The sequence below is a fragment of the Osmia bicornis genome, chromosome 14, assembly GCF_907164935.1.
Source record: "Osmia bicornis bicornis chromosome 14, iOsmBic2.1, whole genome shotgun sequence".
NCBI lineage: Eukaryota > Metazoa > Arthropoda > Insecta > Hymenoptera > Megachilidae > Osmia > Osmia bicornis.
Genome location: NC_060229.1, coordinates 1425315 through 1445699, shown reverse-complemented (window position 1 = coordinate 1445699; position 20385 = coordinate 1425315). Strand labels below are relative to the sequence as shown.

Below are 20385 nucleotides of genomic sequence, written 5' to 3'. Positions count from 1 at the left end.
AAAAAGACATGCTCTGTGCTTGACGGGTTGTGATTTTCAGGGGTCCCAGACATCCCAGGCGAACTTAGATCTATGCGCAGTTCACCAGAAACGATAACTGCGAAACGACCAGTTTTCGTTCTTTTGTGCGCATCTTCGCCCTGATTGGCGATACTCCCACAGGAAGTGGAACGCGATTGGCGGAGAGCTCACTGCCTTCCCCCACCATCTTTCAACCTGCGCGGCTTATTTATGGACTCTGGTGAACTGCACAATACCTGCAGAGAGCAGAGCCGGTATGATAATCGTGCCTGGCATGTCTAGTCTTGTTAGATTTGTGGTCGTTGGTCACTCTCTTCTCCTTAACTCGTCGCCAATGGAAATATAATCAACATGGCGTCGCTCATTGACAACTATGAACAACAATACGCCGTTTTGACAGCTGACATTACAGCAAAAATCGGTAGAATAAGAACACAAAGTGGCAGTAAGTACAAAGGAGTCAGAATCCTAGAGATCGTTCTATCGCATATCACTGATCGTTCTTTTTATGACGAACGTTCTGTGTATTCTGGCATTGTTAAACAACAATAATCAATACACGTGACGTAATTTTACAGATGAAAAAAGAGCGTTTATTCAAGATGTGGATAGGCAGATTGAAGAAGCTCAAGAGCTGGTAAATAAATTCTATAATCATTTAACTTTAACGAATCACGGTTTTGAGTTATTTAAGATTCCGGGGGTTGTACTTAATATTTTGGGGTTAGAATTGATTCTTTCAAAATCGCTAATATTGTATTTTAATGTCGCGGTTATATTGAAAAGATGTAATTTTATTTAAATCGTTACATTCGATTTCATACTCTGTAGCTGGAGCAAATTGAACTGGAGGTTCGTGGGGTGAACAGCGTGGCTCGTGACCGCTTACGAGGTCGAGTGGAAAGTCACAGAGCAGAATTGAAACGATTGACTCAGGAATTCCAGTTAGCTAAGAAGCCAAAGGATGAAAGTCTGGAAATAAGTAGAGAAGATTCATGGGAAAACAATATTACAGAAGATCAGAAGAAGAGATTGTTAGATACTTCAGAAAGAATAGACCATACTGGAAGAACCTTACAAAATGGTTATAGAATGGTATTAGAAACAGAAGAAATTGGTTCACAGGTGTTGAAAGAACTCCATGATCAAAGAGAAACGATCCAAAGAGGAAGGGGAAGAGTAAGATACTGTATTTTATAAAACAAATTTTATTTTAATATTGCTAATACTTGGAAGTGTATTCTATTTTCTTTCAGTTAAGAGACACTGATGCAGAGCTGGGACGTGGTTCTCGATTATTATCGGGAATGATTTTAAGAAGCCTTCAGCAAAAAATTATTTTAGCAGCAGTTGCATTAACACTTGTAATCGTCGCATGTCTCGTGGTATACTATAGCTTTAAATCTTAAAGCTATATAGGATGATTAATTAAGTGAAAGCTGTATTCCTTAACCAATGAGTTTTAAACGTTATCATTATTGAATATTACATTCGTTAGCGGATTATTTTCATCCGTTTGGAGCCTTTGGTATAATAATTGTGTATACCTTCTGCACTCCTGAATTTTTAAAAGAATCACATTTACGATCTCCGAAGTTGTCCAGTTTATAATCTATTTATTGTTGTAAATGTCAAGTTTATTTTACATAACACACACGTGCCCGATTGCATTTTACGAAAAAAACAAAAAGAAAAGAAAAAAAAATGAACGATATATACCCGTTTTTGAATAGCCTACTTTGTACTAAATCGTAATTCACTGGTCGATTAATTATTGTTATTCATAAAAATATACATCTATGATATACTGTTAGGTAATCGTATACGAACGATAGATAATCTGTATCAAAATACAAGGATGAGGGAGGCGAAGAAGAAAAAGAAGACTGTAAATACAAGTATCGAAGGATGATTATACTGAAGAGAAAGTCAGACGCGCCTAATAATAATTCATTTTATTATAATGTTATCAATTACCTTAATAGCCTAAACGGTGCTTTCTTTATCTTGCGTTGCTATGTAATTGTGAAAATGATAGAATAATAAAAGTGTCGCGGGATTACGAGTATTCGATGATTCGGAGGAAGTGATCCCTGTGAATGTGACGGAAACGCATCTCGGTTCTTCGTGTCATCGTTGCTGACGAAAACAAGATTTTGAAGTCGATGGCTCAGTCTGGTCAGTCCAAGTGCCGATAGAGATCTTCTATCTGGGGTTTGAAGTACTCCTTCAACTGAGGTCGCCTTGTTTTCAACGCTGGCGTAAGAAGGCCATTTTGCACGGAGAACGGATCAGGATGTAAGTAAATATCTTTCACCTGGTCATGACAATAAGAGAAAACTATTATAAATCTAAAATTGTAAAACTTAAAACTTTCATGATCGAAACTTTCACAGTAAATCTATGAAATTCCTAATGAATTTTTATTAAAATATCTTCATTTACCCCGAAGTGATGGATGAGTATAGATTTCTAAGATTATTATTTTGGTTGTTTGAATTATGATTACCTGTTCAAAGGATTTTAGACCAGCCTCTTTTCCCCAAGCAAGCATATCATCTAAGATCAACTGTTTGACTTGTGGATTAGCGCATAACACACTTAGCGTACCGGGTATACCGTTCTCCACTGCCCAACATTTTACAACATCAACATCCGGAATTACTATTCCTACCACGCAAGATTTTAAAGATTCTCCGTGAACGAATACTTGATATACATATTGACTTCGCAAGTAAATCGCTTCGATTTTCTCTGGAACTATGTATTCTCCTTGCGATAATTTAAACGTGTGCTTTTTTCGGTCGATTATTTTTAACGTTCCATTCTGTAACATAGAAGGCATTACTGGTAATTAAGCGATCAAATGTTTTATTTAAACTATTTTTATCGAAATCAAGTTATTCTTCTTACAGGTAACCACATGCCAATGTCTCCTGTGTGATGCCACCCGAATTCATCGATAGCCTCAGCAGTTTTTTCAGGATCCTTGAAATACCCCACGAACACATTAGTGCCCTTAACGCACACTTCACCTTGGCTCTTCCGGACGTAATATTCCATTTCCGGAACGTCTACCAGTTTAATACAGCAACAAGCTACCGGTGGTCCCACATGTTCCGGTACATGATCACCCTATAATAATTGAAAGAATTAGATACAAGAAACAGCGTTTAGTTTCTTGTTACTAAAACATTGTATTGTGAATTGTTGATGGAAAAATAAGAGAAAAGTAATTTATTTTACATGTCTTTGAAATTTCGTTCAAAGCAATTTAACAATTGGCTGGTGTACAGAAACGATGCAACATTTTACAGCAGTTGCGTGTATATTTGCAATTGTACACCTGACGTGACTCGCCACGTGCTTTGGCGCGTGGTTGCAAAATTTTTTCTACGATGACTCGACACAAATACCAACGCCCGCATATAAATATTAGCTAGTCTCCTAGCTACATCAATACCTGCAAATATGCCAAGAATAGTGACCAAGTATGTCACTTGATCTTTAGTCGGTTCTCGATTGAAATCAAATGATCTCGCGAGACATTTTCGCTCGTCTCCAATTATGCTTCCATCATTGATAGAATTGCATAAAATAGATTGTTGAAAATTTTCAAAATAATTATAGCCTGATTTCAATCAAGTTTGACTGAAAATTTATTTGCAAATTCATGAGTAGCAAAGATTCTGCAACAGGCTGCTACTTAAACTTGACCTCAACCTGCAACGATTTATTTTTTAATCCAACACTGCTTATTTTTCTACCTCGTCGATGACTATATCATCCCACACCTGTGTTCCATGACTCAGCGGGTGTACGATTTATTCGTGGAGCGTTTATTGACCGGCTACTTCGTCGAGACACAACTATGTATTCACCTCGAGCTGAAACGTCTGTTAACAGACGGACACACTTATTCTTCTCTTTGCATTCCTCTCAACATATAATACTACTTGTTCAAGACACAGTTAAACGATAGTTGTGTTTCAACTACCGGTTTGATGCCTTTACGATCAAGGTTGGTGCACTCAGGAAGAGAGTTCAGGATTTTGAACCATGTTTTTATCGAATTATTTTTAGCCTCGTAGCCACGAACAGGTATTGGTATAGAACAAATTAACATTAACTATTTTTATAATTTCATGTAATACTTCATGTAATGTCAGTTAAATTAATTAGCTACATGTGGTTTCATTATAAAAGTATTTTTAAATAACGAGAAGAAAACCATTTCATTTATAGATTCAGCATATTAATACATTCTAAAATAACTTGTAACACAGGCTTGAATATTTAGGATTCTTTGGGATCATGGTTAATAAAACTGTGCGTTTTGTTTTGAAAAACAACATCAATGGAAAAGTTACGAGTACTTAAACTGACATCCTCCACCATAGACGTATTCATTTATCTTATTTACATGGAAATATACACACGATAAATTTGTCCGAATTTCGGTTTCTCGTTTTATGGACCAATCTGAATAGTTAACACGTTGGTTCCATATGGTGTGGGATGATCTACTGTACTGTTATTCGTTAATAAGTTATAGTAGAAATAGCTATATCTAGTATTTACGATACACGATGACATGAATTATTCAAAGTACTAATAATTAATTTCCTAGCATTTTGAATAAATGGATCCTATTAATAAAAACTTTTTTATGTTAAGGAAATTTAATTCTTACCTGAATTGTAAGTGTAATCGGTGCACTGCACTCCGTCTGGCCATATCCTTCGACGATGAGGCACCCAAGAGCACACCTGGCAAAGGTGAGCACATTTCCTGCCAAAGGGGCAGAGCCCACCATCATCAGTCTCAATCTTCCTCCTGTCGATTCCTTGATCTTTGCGAAGACTAGTTTATCCCATACACTATTAGTTCTGATGATACCTTTCTTGATTTGCGCTTCTTTTGCTCGCATCCCCATGTTGAATTTCAGCCTCTTGAAACAGGAACTTTGAAGTTCGGTTTGGATCTGTAAATAGGATATGATACTAAATTACATTTTTTCAAGGGACCTTGACACCTAGTTAATAGATATTGATTCATCTAAACGATCCTTTCACGCAAAGAGTACTTGATCAAGAACACATCTGGGATGAATGGTTGCCAAAGTGTTCATCGGTGCTGAGTATTCATTCTGACAGCTTTGAAACTTGAGAAATTTTCTTGAGAAGATATTTCAACGTACTTCTAAGTTACGGATGAAACTCGATTACACGGAAGCTTTTACGGTTTGTTTGAAATCTATTTTTGGTAGTTTTATTTCTGATGCTTAGCTTAGTGGATAGCTTATCTTGAGTGGATAACTGTAAGGTGTTGTTTATTGATAAGAAAATATAGGTGATTATCAGGTGAATCTTTTATAGAAGAAAAATTGAAGGAAGAACAAGTAGAAAAGTAGAAATGGAAGCGCCTTAACCCTTTCATGTTTAAGTTCAAAGCGGGACTACAGCTCAGGGCCCCACTTCCCAGGGAGCCCATTATAAGCCTTCCATTTTCTATGCCAAAAAATGTTCGATGAAACTTATTTTTACAGTTGCAATGAAATATTTTTTATTCTGCAGACATTTGTTACTTAATATTGTAACGTGATTGTGTTAATGATTCTGACTAATTATTTTTATCAGATTTCAGGAAGTTGTTGCATAATATGATTCACAAAACACGGAAGGTTAATGCGAACAAGCAAAATATATGTACCAACGTCATGAAGTTGATACACAGATTTATTCTGGACACACACAATACACGTTCCCATTCATTCAAAATTTCAGGGTTAAGGAGGAGATGGGTCCGTCTCCACCTGTTTCATCGCTCTATGACTGTCATCCTCGATTTTCCATTTGCCAGTGCTACATCAAAAGATATTGCGTACCACTGACCTTAATAAGATCTCCGTGTAGATGTACCGTTTCAGCAACATGAACATGTGTAATTTATAGGATACATAGATGACAAAGAAACATGAATTAATTGATCATGGGTAATTGAAACTTGTCTAGAATGGAATAGAATCAAAATAGAGATAGAAATTATTTTATTTCTTCCCTTATTTTTATTTTCAGATGTAACCGTTGAATGATCTCAAAATAGAAATTAGGTACTGGGAAGGCTGTAGGCGTGAAAATAAAAATATATTCGCAGAGTCACGAGGATGTATCTGGACAATATCGCTAATGCAACTGTCCATCAAATTCAATGGAGCAATCATCAAATTATTTTTGGTGTGGCCAAAGATGAAAATTTGTTAAATGTTACACCACTATCTCTGAGCGATTCAGTTCTCAACAAATTGCCCGATATAAATTACTTAATGTGCCTGTCCTTGTATTTTGACGGGTGGATGAGTACAAAAATATCATCCTGCTCATCAATTCATTCGTTTTGATTCACACCTCGAATTCCACGATTTCCGTATAAATAAGGTTTTAAATGAGTTATTTAGTGAATTTGTCCTTGCACCTCGATGAGCACTCGAAAATATCTACGCCTTCGAAATTTCCTGTAACTTTGATTGCTATAAATATAACTTGAGCGCTGGCTACTGCGTTTGGGAAGACAGAAGGTTTTATAAACATAACAGCGGAAGTATTTTGTTTTTTAACAAATATTTACGTTTCTGATGGTGGTATATGTCGTGGACACGTAACAGTATAAACATATGGAGGTTTTTGCATTGGATAATTTTTAATTAATAATTGTATGCTAACAATTAAAATTAGTTTATGTAATTATAGACTAATTTTCTAGGGAAGCTCGATGCTGTACATCGCACAGTAACCATGAAGTGGACTAAAGAAAAATAATATAAAAATCCAAGTACTAGCAAAATGTTAACAACTTTTCATCTAACTGTAGAATAAAAAACCAATCTTACCTCAAATTATAAACTCATAAACGTACGAACTAACTCAGACACACTTTACTTTCCAAACAGATGTCCAACATAAAACAGCCTCGAGTGTAAGCAATGAAGAGTGTTTCACGATGGGAAGTCATAATAACTAATTAAAATCATCATGAAAATGCAGTGTTGAATAAATTAATTAAAAATTAAAAGTGTTTGCAGATCTCGAGAGGTTTGGAGCTATTGAGAAACTATAAGGTACAATTTCGCAAACAGCACTCACCTTGTCGTACATGCGATTCAAGAGTCTCGGGACCGCTGGCATTACGGTAGGCCTCAAGGCTTTCATATCTTCGGTCAATCTTTTGATGTCACCGCTATAGAAACCGACAGACCCGCCCACCATGTACATGCCATTTTCGCAGCATCGTTCCAACATGTGTGCCAAAGGTAAGAAACTGATCATAGTGTCCTTGTACGAGGGCCTATGTTCTCCTAATTGCAGTAATACCGCGGAAATGGCTGCTATTACGTTCTGATGTGTCAACATAACGCCTTTTGGATTTCCAGTTGTACCGGATGTGTAGCATATCGTGCAGAGGTCGTTCACTTTTGGTGGCATTTCCTGATGATTCTTTTGGGCACCGAGACGCTCGACGTCTTCGAATTTTAATAATTCCACGCCACGGTTCTTCGCCCTTTGATTCGTCGTTTGCCGGGTTTCTTTGATCACCACCATTTTCCTTAGACACCTAGGGCAAATGGAAGATGGGAAGTTAACATATTTATTTAATGTTTAATTTTTTTTATTTGACTTCCATGACTGGTTAAGCCAAGTTGAGGATGGTTTTTTTAAAGATGGGTTACCGCTACTAAAATTATTTTTACAAGCAAAAAATATGTAAATAAGCTTCCAAAATTAAAATTTGTTTAAAGTTTAAGATGTTCGGTGCCCATAATAAAGGAGCCAATCTTTCAATCCCAATTATATCTAATATTTTTATTAATTATAAGAAACTTAAATTAAACTTTCCAAGTCCACATACCTTGGTGCCTTGTCAAGGAGCAAATTGCACTTATTATCATTCTCACAGACCACCAGATTGATTTCAGCCTGGTTGATGATGAAGGCACAGGCATCGGGTCCCAGTGTATCGTAAAGAGGCACAACCACAAGAGAGTACGTGTAGCATGCCTGCTCTGTCAGGATCCATTCAGGGCAATTCTGACTATAAAGACCGACGATGGTGTGCGAACCTGGCGTCAGCCCCAAAGTCACCAAACCAGAGCCGAAATTCTTCGCTCTGAGCAGAGCTTCGTTGTAATGAAGCCACTGGTACGGTTTGGTAGGTCCATCGCGCCAACCGAGACAAGGGCCGTTGTCTGTGAGTAAAACAAGAATCGAGCCAAAGGCTTAATGATCACGAATAGAGGAGGAAAACACGCGTTTAGCAGCTGATCACGAGTGTCCAAGAATTTTAATTGCTGACTTTGTACGATTTTGCCAACTACTGTTTCGTCGAACGTCACCAGGAGGTCGTGAAACCACGAAAATGCAGAAGACGAAGAAATAGAGTGAAACGCTGAAGAGGGGGTAATATGCATATGTTTTCGGATGCACGTTGTTTGTAGTCACTATTGTAAACACGCAATGACTTGGTGAGTTATACTTCAGCTTTCATATGGAACATCTTGCTGAAAGATGATTGATTGCACTTTAAACCTAGCCCCTTCCCCAGAGTGCAAAGTTATTCATCATGCAATTATGAATGATTTAATGAAAAAGTGATCATTCTCAAAATCCTAATTATATATAAAATTTAATTTATTTTTAGATCTACTGAAATACCTTCCATTCTACTTTAACACTACCCAAAGTAATTTCTCATTATTTAAAAAACAAACTTTTTGCCACAGTTCATCACTTTTCCGATAAATTCCTGCCATCATCGAGGAACTCGAAAACATTCACAATCCCGCTATCCACCCGCCAGCAATAATTTTAACGATCCTCGTTAAACATTGATTCGACCCTGAGAACGACAGGTGTCTTCTCGCGTGGGTTCAGTCGCGGGTTAAAAATAAGAACCTTAGCCGCGAATTAAATAACAACGCACGGTCACACCGGTGAGATCTCCGATAAATCGGCACGAGCATCCGTCGGGCTCCCAACATATTAGTCGTACGCGTTTGTCACTCGAACGTGGCCACCCGTAGCCACTTGCCAAACGGTGCATTATGCGGGCCCGTTCGTTTTATTTAAAACACGAGACACGACACCGATTCTCAAGAGACACTTACTGGACTCTTTGGCCCCCTTCCGGAACACGTCGTACAGGGTCCTGGTGTCCTCGTGTATGAAGCTGACGAATTTCCCTTCCTTGCTGTCCTTGAAAAACCTCGACACTCGTATCAGGTCGGTACCCTGCAAGCACAGGTATTCGCACGTGAGTTTCTTATTATTCGGTTACGTAACGAAACCCCAAGTGCAAACGTCTAAGTTTAGCCATCGTGGAAACTCTGCAACAAGTTTGGCCGCGTAGGTGAACGAAACTACGATGATCCCTCGGGAGTACCCATGGATGAAGCGGATCCAACGACGCCAACTCGCTTGTGCAACAAGTCTGCCCACCCACACGCGCAAACGGAAGCTTATCTTAAGCTAAGAATTCAGAACGGACGAAACACGTATCATAAGACACTCCACCTTGACTGTGTCGGATTGATCGGTGAGGTCGATCGGTGGTCGAATCGGTTCGGGTGAGAAACAAGTCGACGTCATATCTCGGACCGCACGCAGACGCTACGGTCGACGATGATCCTTCCAGATGAAGATTTCGCGACGGACGATCGGTCTGGCCGCACGGACCGGGCCAGTTAGCCCGTTTACTACTTCTTCGTGGTTGGTACTCGCGTTCGAATCGGTTCACTTGTCAGAAAGGCTACTGCTGCTGCTGCTCCACCGAGAGGAGCGGCTGCTATCAGTAGCTCGCACATAAGACTAGCACTCTTGGTCCATCCACTACGATGATCTTCGACTATATTTAAATATAGTGGACCGCTGGTGGAGCGAGCGTCGTCCTCGACAGACACCGAACTTGTTGGATGATCGCCAACCGCGAAAAAAATCGATCAACTCGGGCTTTGACGTTGGACCAGCTAAAGAGCAATCGTTAAGCTTGTCCTTTGGGATGTCGCTGGGTTTATGCGGAGACACCATTGGATTGTCACTTTGAGTGATTTATGATGTTGTTTTGAGGGTTTGAAATATGTTGGTTGGAACTGCTGAAGATGTAACTTTATGTTGATTGATCATGAGGGAGATTAACCCTTTCACTGCAAATCGTTCAATGCACTACAATTATTTTCTAAATTTTAGACTCAAAGCCTATTTTTCAATATAGTCAATAGTTTCTAAATTCTTGGATGACTCATTGTGTATATAGATCGTTTATATTAGTTATATTTTTCTCAGGTTTTTGAAAGGATTAAGAGAGATGATATATAAATGTTCTGTTGAGATTATTTTAAATGAAAATTAATGACTGTGTTGAGAATGTAAAGTGGATGGAAATAGTATCGGTAGATTTTTTCATCGACAATAGCTTACCAGTGAGGCATCGATATATTGATTTTGGTTACCTTTTAACGAAAAATTACCAGCCACCCATAATCAAACATCTCAGGCTGGGGTAGCTCGAGGTCGAGTGGTAGTCTGTCAATGATAAAGACATTCCAGCGTCAATTTCGAACCCTGCCTCTCCATTGGCAGCTATTTAAAAACGGTCCTTCAAGCTCACCAACCACCCATGGATCCGTTTGCAGTTCAAAGTAGGATTTGATCGACACCACAACCCCAACCTCGTCTTCATCATGAATCCTTCTCACTATTTACTATTAACCATCCTTGGAACCTTCTGCGCCTATGGTCTATGGAAAACAGGATCTTTATCGTGGCAGACGTCCACGGTCCGCGCTAAAGCGTCCATCCAGTTCGATCTGTCCATCCCAGCCTCTTCAGAATCGGCTCTCCATCGCTTCTCCAACAAAACCAGCAGAAGAAACAACGAGAAGAGTCATAAAAAATATCGAGGAGCAGTGTCTAGATATATGCTGGAGCTCTTTCACCGAAGATCAGACGTAGACATAGTCAGAGCCCTGCAGCCAATTCACGTATCAGGTCCTACGAACGATGGAGCCAGGATTCTGATGTTCTCGATTCCTTTGATAGATCCTGAAGAGACTTTGGAAGCTGCAGAACTGCTTGGGGTCGCTGGAGCCATCCTCAGAGTGCGTTTGGACCAATTGAACACATCTGAAAGTTGCGAGTCCAGAAGGGATGACAACTGGAGGGCTTTTAACGTCACTTTAGCGGTGGCTTCGAGGATTGGGAACGTTCTTAGACTCAGAGTTTATGGGAGAGTTGGGTATCATCCTTGTGGAGATGGTCCTGTCCTGCTGTTGAGCTTCAGTAAAGTGAAGAGGAGACGTTTAAGAAGATCGATTCAAGAGGAGGAGGCTGAGGACGATGACGGACCTCGAAGAAGACGGAGAAATTCCTGCAAACGACGGTCTTTGTACGTGGATTTTTCTCTGATTGCCTATGATGAGTGGGTCGTTGCTCCACCTGGGTATGAAGCGTATCAGTGTGCGGGAAAGTGTTTTTATCCATTTGGAGATCATCTGAGCCCAACTAAACATGCTATTGTGCAAACTCTGGTACATGGAGCTCTTCAGGGTGTTGAAGGGGGGAACAAACCTGTTGGCAGAGCTTGTTGTGTACCGACACGGTTAGCGCCTACTAGTTTGCTTTATTTGGATGCTAGCGGGACTTTGACTTATCAGTATGGGTATGAGGATATGGTTGTAGCGGAGTGTGGTTGTCGTTAAAATGCCGAAGAGTGAGTAATGGCAGTGGCGTAACTAGATAGGGTCCTGGGTGGGTCTGACCCTCTTCCCTAAACGTCGATTAGCCTCCTCATCTTTCTAAAATTTTATTATTATGTCTATTGAATGTCTATTTTTATTCCTTTTTCTTAATTAAAAAATATAATATATTTCGATGTATAATATTTTCTGAGCCAGCAACATTTCATGTATAAATTTACAAATGATTAATTTTTAAGAAAAATAAGTAACTTGACTTCTCTTAACCTTCCATAATCTATCTATAAATATTGAATATGGTATAAATTTATCGATTTATAAAAATTTATAGTCTTTCATTATCAATGTACTATTTACAACCACCCTGATTTTTAATACATGTAAAAAAATGGTGTCTGTTATAAAAGATCATTGAACAAACTTTTAAAAAGAAATTACTTTCAGATTTCATTCAATAAATTCACTGCAGCAACTGGAATGGCTTTGAGTACTTTTTCATCTGTCATTAATTATTACACTCTCCACGTACACAGTGTACAAATATTCATCACACCTGAGCATTGAACACATACCTTGAAGAATGCACTTTCATACGCCTTCAGAAAAAAAAGAACATTTTCAATAACTGTCTTCATACACTTCTTCAGATTCACAATACGAACAGTCTTCAGTAATTAACTAAACACCTTGGAACACATTTCGTTGTTCTTCCTGTTCAACAGGTAAGACCTGCCTGGACTGTGCAGCCTCATCCTCCTAGTCTTTCTCAATTTATGCCTGCTTCCAGCCACTCTCTCGACCTTATACACCTGGTACTTGACGGTATTCGCTGGTTGACTGAGTCTCATGCACAATGACACTGGTCCAGAGAAGTCCACATCAGTGGCCAATTCTAACTTCGGCTCCATCGTCATCGAGAATTCTGCCATGCTTTGTACAAAGTCCGACCGCACCTTTGTTCCACCCTGAATCACCACACCAGCCTTCAGATCCACCAAGGACTGTGCATTCCTGGACCAAAGACTCAGTTGAATCTGCCCAGCCAGATCGAAGCTGACTGCGCCCTGGACATCAACCTCAGCCACCAGTCCAGAGGCCAATGGAATGTATTCATTGTGACTGTGTACTGAAGTCAGTGCCTGGAAGGCTGGAGTTCGTTCAGAGGCAGTACCGGACCATACATGACCCATCAATTCTCCCTGACCCGAGAAAAAAACGAAAGGCCTAATGCCTACACCTAGATAGTCTATCTCCATGCCTGCAGTAGTTGGTTCATCATCCTGAGTGTCTTCTTCCTGGCTACTGCTTGAAACAAAGCTTCCTAGACCACCAGCAAACAGTCCAAGAGAAAAGAGAGCCTCTTCGTGTCTATCTACTTCAAGAACTACGTCGACTACCCCACGTTTCAGCAGTCCTGAATTGATCTCTTGGACAGTCACCAAGGATCCGTTACTGTCCGCTGATTTTAAGAAGTCCCTAGTGAAAGCAGTACTTAGACCTTTTTGCGAGAACACATTATAGTTTACTACGTTCTTCCCTGCAGTTTTTAAGGTCTCCATTAAGTACATGTTTAATTGAGGGTCCTTTTTGGATAACTGTTCCAGTCGAACATTGAGGTACTTTCGGATCTCGTAGGCTGGATCTGTGCCTGCTAAGTACTCCACCAGGTGTTCCACATCCTTCTTTGATGGTTTGGTCTCCAGAATGATGTCCAGTGCCAGAGTTCTAATACTGCTGTCTCTTTTAGGTCCGCCCATCTGGAAGAACACCCGTCTAGCTGTATCTTTCACTTCGGCAGTGATGGAGTCTTTTGGAAGGGCAGCCAGTGCTCGCCAGGCTGCCACACTAAGGGCCCTGCTCTCGCTGGTTGAGAATCGCAGGAGTGTTGGGATGGCGGCTTCACTTCGGAGGTTCCTCAGGGCTCGAAGGAACTTCAGCTGACAGTCTTCTCCGGTGCAACTCTCTAGACCTAGCTCTAAACTGAGCCTCGCATTCTCAATGGCTGCTGGTGATTTTAGGTGACGAGCCATCGCTGCTGCGGTTAGGGCTATAGTTTCTGATACCTTGTCATTAGGTATCGTTTCTTCTGATCGTTTCAGGATGTCCTTGGCGACGTTTGCGTTCGGGGTTGGTGACAACGACAGAGCCCAGAGGTATCTTTCAGTGTCGTCTCCTATTTCATCCTGTCTGAGGATCTTCATAGCTGCCTGATGACCTGGTAACGTTGATGCTGAACCAAATATGTCTAATAATTGTGGTTTCAATTGACGATATCGCGGACTTTTTAGTAGCTTGAACAATTCTTCCCCTGTAGCGGATTTGACTAGAGGTACCAGCTTCAGGAACGCTGAAGCGGACTTTCCGGTGCCCAGGGAGTTGGCCTCTAAGACACTGCGATATTCTTCGATCGTTCCTTCAATCTGAAAATCGAGAATTCAATATTTAATGTTGTTAATAGAGAATAATTTCTTCATAACCAGATTAATAGACAGAAAGTTGTTTTCCGAAAGAATACAAAATTATAATTATCATCAACTGGTTACTGCACGTGAATAAACAACGGATAGGAAGCTCTTGACAAACAAAGTTACTAATTTAAACAAAGATAATTTTAAACTTTCCGGTATTTCGAAACTTTCGACCTATTGATTTTGGCGTGGAAATCGTTTCTGCACGAGATAAAGTCATAGTCAGCAGGCCATGCAATATCATTCTTAAAATGATGATATAAATACACAGAAGAATAATAGTTTGCACTTAATATTCTCTTACACTTTATGGCTGACAATTACATATATATTGAGAAAATAGAAATCCTTTTTGCATTTTGAACAAAATGAAAGCCAAAAATATCTTTCAAACCAACCGTTGGGCAGCCACTGTCTGGACAGATGGACGGTTCCAATTGAAGTTCAATGTTCACTTCCCTGGCTCCAGGTAACACTGCAGCCACAGCTTGTTTCAAGGTATCAGCTTGCACGCTTTTCACATCCGTAGCATCAATCATTTCAAGTGTCCTCTCAGACGTGACTATGGTTCCCATATCCGACCTCGCAGTCAGTGTCATTTTATGCCTCTCTTCCTCCCGGACTTTGTATGGCAGAAATTGAGCCAAGGGCTCGTAAGTGGCATTGCGTGTGCTCGTTACTTTCACGTCGAAAAGTGGATTCGGATGTCGTTTTCTGGCTGGCAGGCTGTTTTGTTCGCAAAACGTCTTCCGTTTTTCCACGATTTTCGTATCAAGCTGACGATACGTGACGTTGCAGAGACCGGAAGCGTCTCGTTCTTGAACACCTTCGCCAAACATTGCGATTTGAAAGAGACTGGCCAGACCGCGCTTCAGATTTGCCGAAGACACGCTCTCCGAAGCGTCCATGAAGACTGATTGGATTTCGCCTTTCCTCCAGAAGATCAATACAGGCTTTTCGGCGATCTTGTCTATGCTGGAAGAATGTTCCACGAAACCTTCTGGCTCTGGAGCTCTCCGGGATTTGATCCATAGTTGCGGTGATACAAGCTGAAGAAAAGATTGGATATTAATTCACGACAGAAGATGAAATTTCAAAATTTCAGAATTCTACAATCCCAAGATTCCAAAATTCTTCGAATTTTGAATTTAAATTATTAGTTTTAAAAGTTACTGCGTTTAATTTCAGTCATATTCAGTATAATATCTGTCAAAATATGCTTCATCTTCACTTTTCTTTCAGCGAAAGGTTATCAGTTATATGAAGACTCCTTTGATAAGGGTTTCATTTATAGAAGCAAACTGTTAGGAATCCCAAACTTGGAGGGTAAAATGATTTTTCGTTAAAATATTATTTAGTCCATTAGCAAACTATTAAAATTATCTTCAATCTCCATTCAGATCACTTTCGCTGAACAAATAAGAGTCTCCCACCTGAATTCTCAACAAGAAGCTCGCGTGGTCGTCAGGATTCTTCCAAACGGCTGCCAGATCAAGTTCACCAGTCAATCTAAAGCCAACGTCCCCGCTGGATTTCGTAGGAGCAGCCTCGCTGAAGAGCAAGGTCGTCGTTAATTTGTACTTTAGACTATCTCCCACGCCCCAGCCTTTGGTGGCTCCAACCACAGCTACAACAATCACCCATAGCTTCCAGTACATGATTCTTAAAACGTTGAATATAACTGAAATAATGTATTTCGCGTGGAAAGAAAACAACTGAACATAAGAAAATTTTGGAATGTGACCCGACGAGAGTCACGCGTCGACTGACAAACATTGCTTGCCCCGGTATCGTTCGTTTGAATCGATGAGACGTAGGGATTCAGTTGCTTGTGTGCGCACGTCACGAGGAGCATTGGGAGTAAGTACTTCTGAAGTTGAGTTAATTTCAATATTCAGATTTCATTTAATAAGTTTCAAACTTTTGAATAGTGTATGAAATTTTAAAATTTTAGAATTGCTAATTTTTACTTACTTAAAAGTACGATTTCTGGTAGTTGATATTATCAGTCAGTCAAAGTTTGAATCTACCTACGAGATACTCTAACACATCCCTACTTGCAAGTCCCTCGGATGTATGGGATGATAACGATGTTGTGAGGTTTTCTATGTATATGAGTATATGCATGTAGGATGTTTGATTATGGAGCGATTATACGTGTAGAAGTGAGTTATGAATAGTTGTTTCTTTGTTCGGTGACGTATAGTTTGTATGAAGAAGTGAACTTTTCCATTCGCTGCAATATTCGAAAATTAGGGATTACAAATAAATCTTTCAGTATACTTATAATAATATTAAAGATTTAATAAGGGAGCCAAGATGGGCCTAGTTACGCCAATGATGATATATGGAGAGACATTGGGTGGGAACTTTCTAAAACATGCATTTCCTCCTTTTCCTATCTAATTACAACGAAAGAGAGATGTCATTTCCGTGTCTCTACGTGTAACAGGGACTTCATGAATTAACGGTGTTTAACGTTCGTTTGACCAAGTGTGTCTATGTGTATGTGATTCCGTAAATGCAAGTACATAAAAAGCTACAAATGCACATGCATATCGTATGCTTCACTGCAGGACTGGATTAAGATTCTTGGGGCTCCAAGGCTATCGGACGTTTGAAGGCCCCCTTGACTAAAAATTGAAATTTATGTTAAATAAAATTAAAATAACATTTTAACATAAAGAAAGTTTCCTGCAACATTTTTTGACATAGTTGATGGCAGACTTATAAGGGGGCCCCCTATAACGTGGGGCCTGTCTTTAGCTCCCCTTAGATCCCCATTTAATCCGGCGCTGCTTCCTGCGTGCTTCGTCGCTTTTAGAACAAGTCAGATACTGGCGAGTCCGTGTGCGTTTTAAGTATGCTTGCATACCGGGTGATTAGAAAATACGAACTTTATAAAATACAAAATTAATAGTTTACCTGGTGCCATTTGACAGTAGGAACCTGGAAAAAGAAAAGAATTTCAATTAGAGAGGATTTTAATTAGGTGGTCACAAGTTGTCTTCACAGATAAAGAATATAGGTAAATGAGGCGAATAATGGGACATTTCTACCTTTACACTTTTCTTCAACTAAGAAAAGCCTAAGTTGCATGAGATTGTACACTACCCTGTTCTTCTTAATTAAAATACCCTATCTACCCTGTTAATTAAAATTGAGAATAAATGAGGGATCGATTACAGTGGAATTTAAAAGTAGCCGGGTTAGGATTGCTCAGGAAAGGTTAGTCGGAGGGCTAGTTTATATTAAGCGACGAGAAAACAGGTGGGCCAACGCAAAGGCTGGTGACTTACCGAAGAGTGCCAGAAGGTAGACGAGGGAGATGGTGAGCACTGTGGCCGGCCTTTCCGGGCATGCCATCTTCTGCTCGTACCTCCGGGACGACCTTCCTCGTGCCTACTACCCTCGACTCTTCGCGTTTTACGTGGTTCCGTGTCGTCCTCTTCTCCTTCTGCGAATAAACACGAGTAATTAGACGAGGCAAAGCTACGTTATCGAAACCCGAGACCATCTCTACCCGGTTCCCTCTCTTTCTTCACCGTCCATTTCTTCCTCCTTCTAATATAAGTACAGAGGACGATGTACCTCCCCCTCCATCGAGATCCTCTCGTGTAGGGGGAGGGAAAGTATGCGGTGTGGGGATGATGGTCTGGTTTGTAAAGGTGTGTTCGGAAACGGGATGACTATGGTTGGTTTTCTATGTTTTTCTGAGGAAATCCATCGTTGGGCATGGTTTCTTTAGAATATAGGGAATTGGAATTGATTTTTGGGGTGGTTTTGTTTGAAAGCTGGTATTTTTGAGATTTTTTTAATTCTTCAGAAAACTGGAGAACTGAATACTGATAGACTTTTGAAATGGATCTGTAAGATATTCAATTTGCCGCAAGGTAGTTTAGAAACCTTGAAACTAGTTATCCGCAAAGTTCATACGGGGTCAAAGCACTATCGTTTTACATTGACACGCGCGGAATTACTATACTAAATACTTGACAATCAATGAAATTTCTTTCCAACTGGCTTATCGTTTCTTTACTAAACATGTTAAAAGTAAAATTCTTTTTCTAGCCGATAAATATAGCTAAACATTTACGTGTGTTCATTTAGAAAAACTTGTTCTGAAAATTGAAAATTATAGTGTACAAAAAGATAATAATTAATGTATTTAAAACAGTATATAGATAATTTTCTATGATAAATTAATTTAAAGAAAGGTGCTAAAGATCTTTAAATAAATACTTTAAATTTAATTATTTAAAATGGAGCTGATGCTATGCAAATAGTGTCATCAATTAAAAACTTTTAAGTGCATTTATACAAATTTGTCATTTTTAAAAGTGAAAAAGTGGCACCGTAAATTAGCAGAAAATTAACATCGATAACTTCCTACTGATTGTTTAGTAAATTGAACGAGGTCAGAGAATCATTATCACTAGTTTTTGTGTGGAGGCGTTCCATTTTCACAAAAATATAAAATTTTATATATTTTAGCAAATTAAAGCCAGATGACCCCCCTATCGAACAATTATGGTTACACCACTAATTACAATAAATAAATACCAATATGCATTCTTTCATAACAAAACTCTTCATTAATAACAATTAATTTTCACTTACTTGCTTTCTACAAAACGAATTCAGAATTCATTCTCCAGTCACTAATACTTCAAGTTCTCACTTTCAAAACATAAAATGTCTCTAAAAAGGGTCGTTTCTTTTAAGATCACTAGTTAAATGTAATTTCGACTGCTCTAGTTGAGCACGCGACGCGATTTACATCGACTGAGAACAAGAAAATGACTCGAATGTCGCTTGGCGAACAAAGAGTCTTGGAAATGTTGATTTGTGAAACGTAAATTCTCTAACGGAACGACCCTGGAGGTACTTTTATCACTTAAATCGACCTTTGTTCCGTAGATGATCTCACTAACTTTCTTATTAGTTGAGTTTCATTCTTTATTTCATTGTCTTCGAGTGATTGTTTTCTTCTGACCTCACTTCCGGTTTTAAACTTAAAACATTTTCAACAAATATTCGTAAAGGAAAAGAAGAGAAAAATGAATATCCGTCAACATTACACGTTCCGTTGTAAACGAAAAACTGATGAATATTTCTGGTTAGAGTACTTTATATAATACATATTATAAGTAATGTAATACAATAACCTTGTTTTAGGTGGTAATACACTCATGTATGCAAATAATTTAAATAGGAACAATATCTGATCAATTTTTGTATGACATTTGCATTTTTACTTCTGTTTTATTTTGAGAAACCATGATAGTTATTTTAAAAATACATTAACAGTAACACGTTTATTAAATATAATTAAACACAAATATTCAGTACTAAAGTAATAAAAAAAAACATTCAGAAAATTGTATAATTCAGTCAGTGAACATTAATTATTTCATTCTATAGTACTTAATATTTGTTCATTTACTGACAAACAGTATATGTGGAATTTTTTAATTGAAATAATTGTTTTTTTACTGTTTTTAATAATATAAAATTTAATTAAAGGTAGTTGGCCGCGGTGTGATGGCGTGGGGGATGTTTGATCTTACATATCAGCTACTTCGCCGTCAGTCTGTCTTCGGACGTCATATAGAAAGGGTTGTATGCTTTTTGCTTTCGACCATGGCGCTACCTATACAAAAACAGCTCAAACTAATCAACGATTTATCGATCGATTTTTTAAACAGGGAACACTAGCGCTACCTATCGAAAGAAGCGAAAACTATATAACAATTGATCGACTTCACCGACTGTATCTCGTTGGCGCCGACTGTCGGAGGATATGCCAACAAATTGGCTCGCCGGCGGATAAACCGATAAAGATAGCTGGCAGAAGGTAATATAATTTATCCTACAGTTTTTCTGTAGTTGCATGACCTAACAATAGAGGGTGTAAAGCAGTGATAATCTGTAAAAGGGTTGCAATATGGATAAGCTAGATGACTCGACGTTTGTGCTTGCAAGATCACTGATGGCGTAAACTTATTACTTTATTTATTATTTATATATTTATATCCGTATATAAATTATGTTGTACGTATTGTTCGTTAAAAAGGGGTTTGTCGTAAAGTCATTGTCCTTTGCTTATGCACAAACTAGGTACTGTTGATTATCATAGAATGCGTTCCC

General features: G+C 39.0%; 4 protein-coding genes across 5 annotated transcripts; 2 read left to right on the top strand and 2 right to left on the bottom strand.

Annotated features, from left to right (window-relative positions):
* Positions 1–266: 266 nt before the first annotated feature.
* Positions 267–2089, top strand: LOC114879314 (vesicle transport through interaction with t-SNAREs homolog 1A). Its single transcript, XM_029194134.2, has 4 exons — positions 267–466; positions 600–658; positions 853–1200; positions 1278–2089. The coding sequence occupies exons 1-4, from the start codon at positions 373–375 to the stop codon at positions 1428–1430; spliced, it is 654 nt and encodes a 217-aa protein (XP_029049967.1). The 5' UTR covers positions 267–372; the 3' UTR covers positions 1431–2089.
* Positions 1958–9857, bottom strand: LOC114879311 (long-chain-fatty-acid--CoA ligase 6). Of its 2 annotated transcripts, XM_029194131.2 has the most exons (8): positions 9588–9857; positions 9182–9305; positions 7927–8263; positions 7164–7632; positions 4715–5005; positions 2935–3156; positions 2531–2848; positions 1958–2338 (listed from the first exon to the last, which is right to left on the bottom strand). In XM_029194131.2, exons 1-8 carry the CDS (start codon positions 9660–9662, stop codon positions 2201–2203), a joined length of 1974 nt encoding a protein of 657 aa, XP_029049964.1. In that variant the 5' UTR covers positions 9663–9857; the 3' UTR covers positions 1958–2200. The 2 variants fall into 2 exon arrangements, with proteins under 2 accessions (XP_029049964.1, XP_029049965.1); XM_029194132.2 differs by lacking the exons at positions 9182–9305; positions 9588–9857 and adding an exon at positions 8730–8966.
* Positions 9858–10001: 144 nt separating this feature from the next.
* Positions 10002–11792, top strand: LOC114879313 (bone morphogenetic protein 4-like). The gene has a single exon (XM_029194133.2). The coding sequence runs from the start codon at positions 10754–10756 to the stop codon at positions 11768–11770; it is 1017 nt and encodes a 338-aa protein (XP_029049966.1). The 5' UTR covers positions 10002–10753; the 3' UTR covers positions 11771–11792.
* A 152-nt stretch (positions 11793–11944) lies between these two features.
* LOC114879310 (microsomal triacylglycerol transfer protein) lies at positions 11945–19338 on the bottom strand. Its single transcript, XM_029194130.2, has 6 exons — positions 18856–19338; positions 17535–17692; positions 17161–17184; positions 15669–15862; positions 14634–15284; positions 11945–14187 (listed from the first exon to the last, which is right to left on the bottom strand). The coding sequence occupies exons 2-6, from the start codon at positions 17599–17601 to the stop codon at positions 12442–12444; spliced, it is 2682 nt and encodes an 893-aa protein (XP_029049963.2). The 5' UTR covers positions 17602–17692; positions 18856–19338; the 3' UTR covers positions 11945–12441.
* Positions 19339–20385: the final 1047 nt, after the last annotated feature.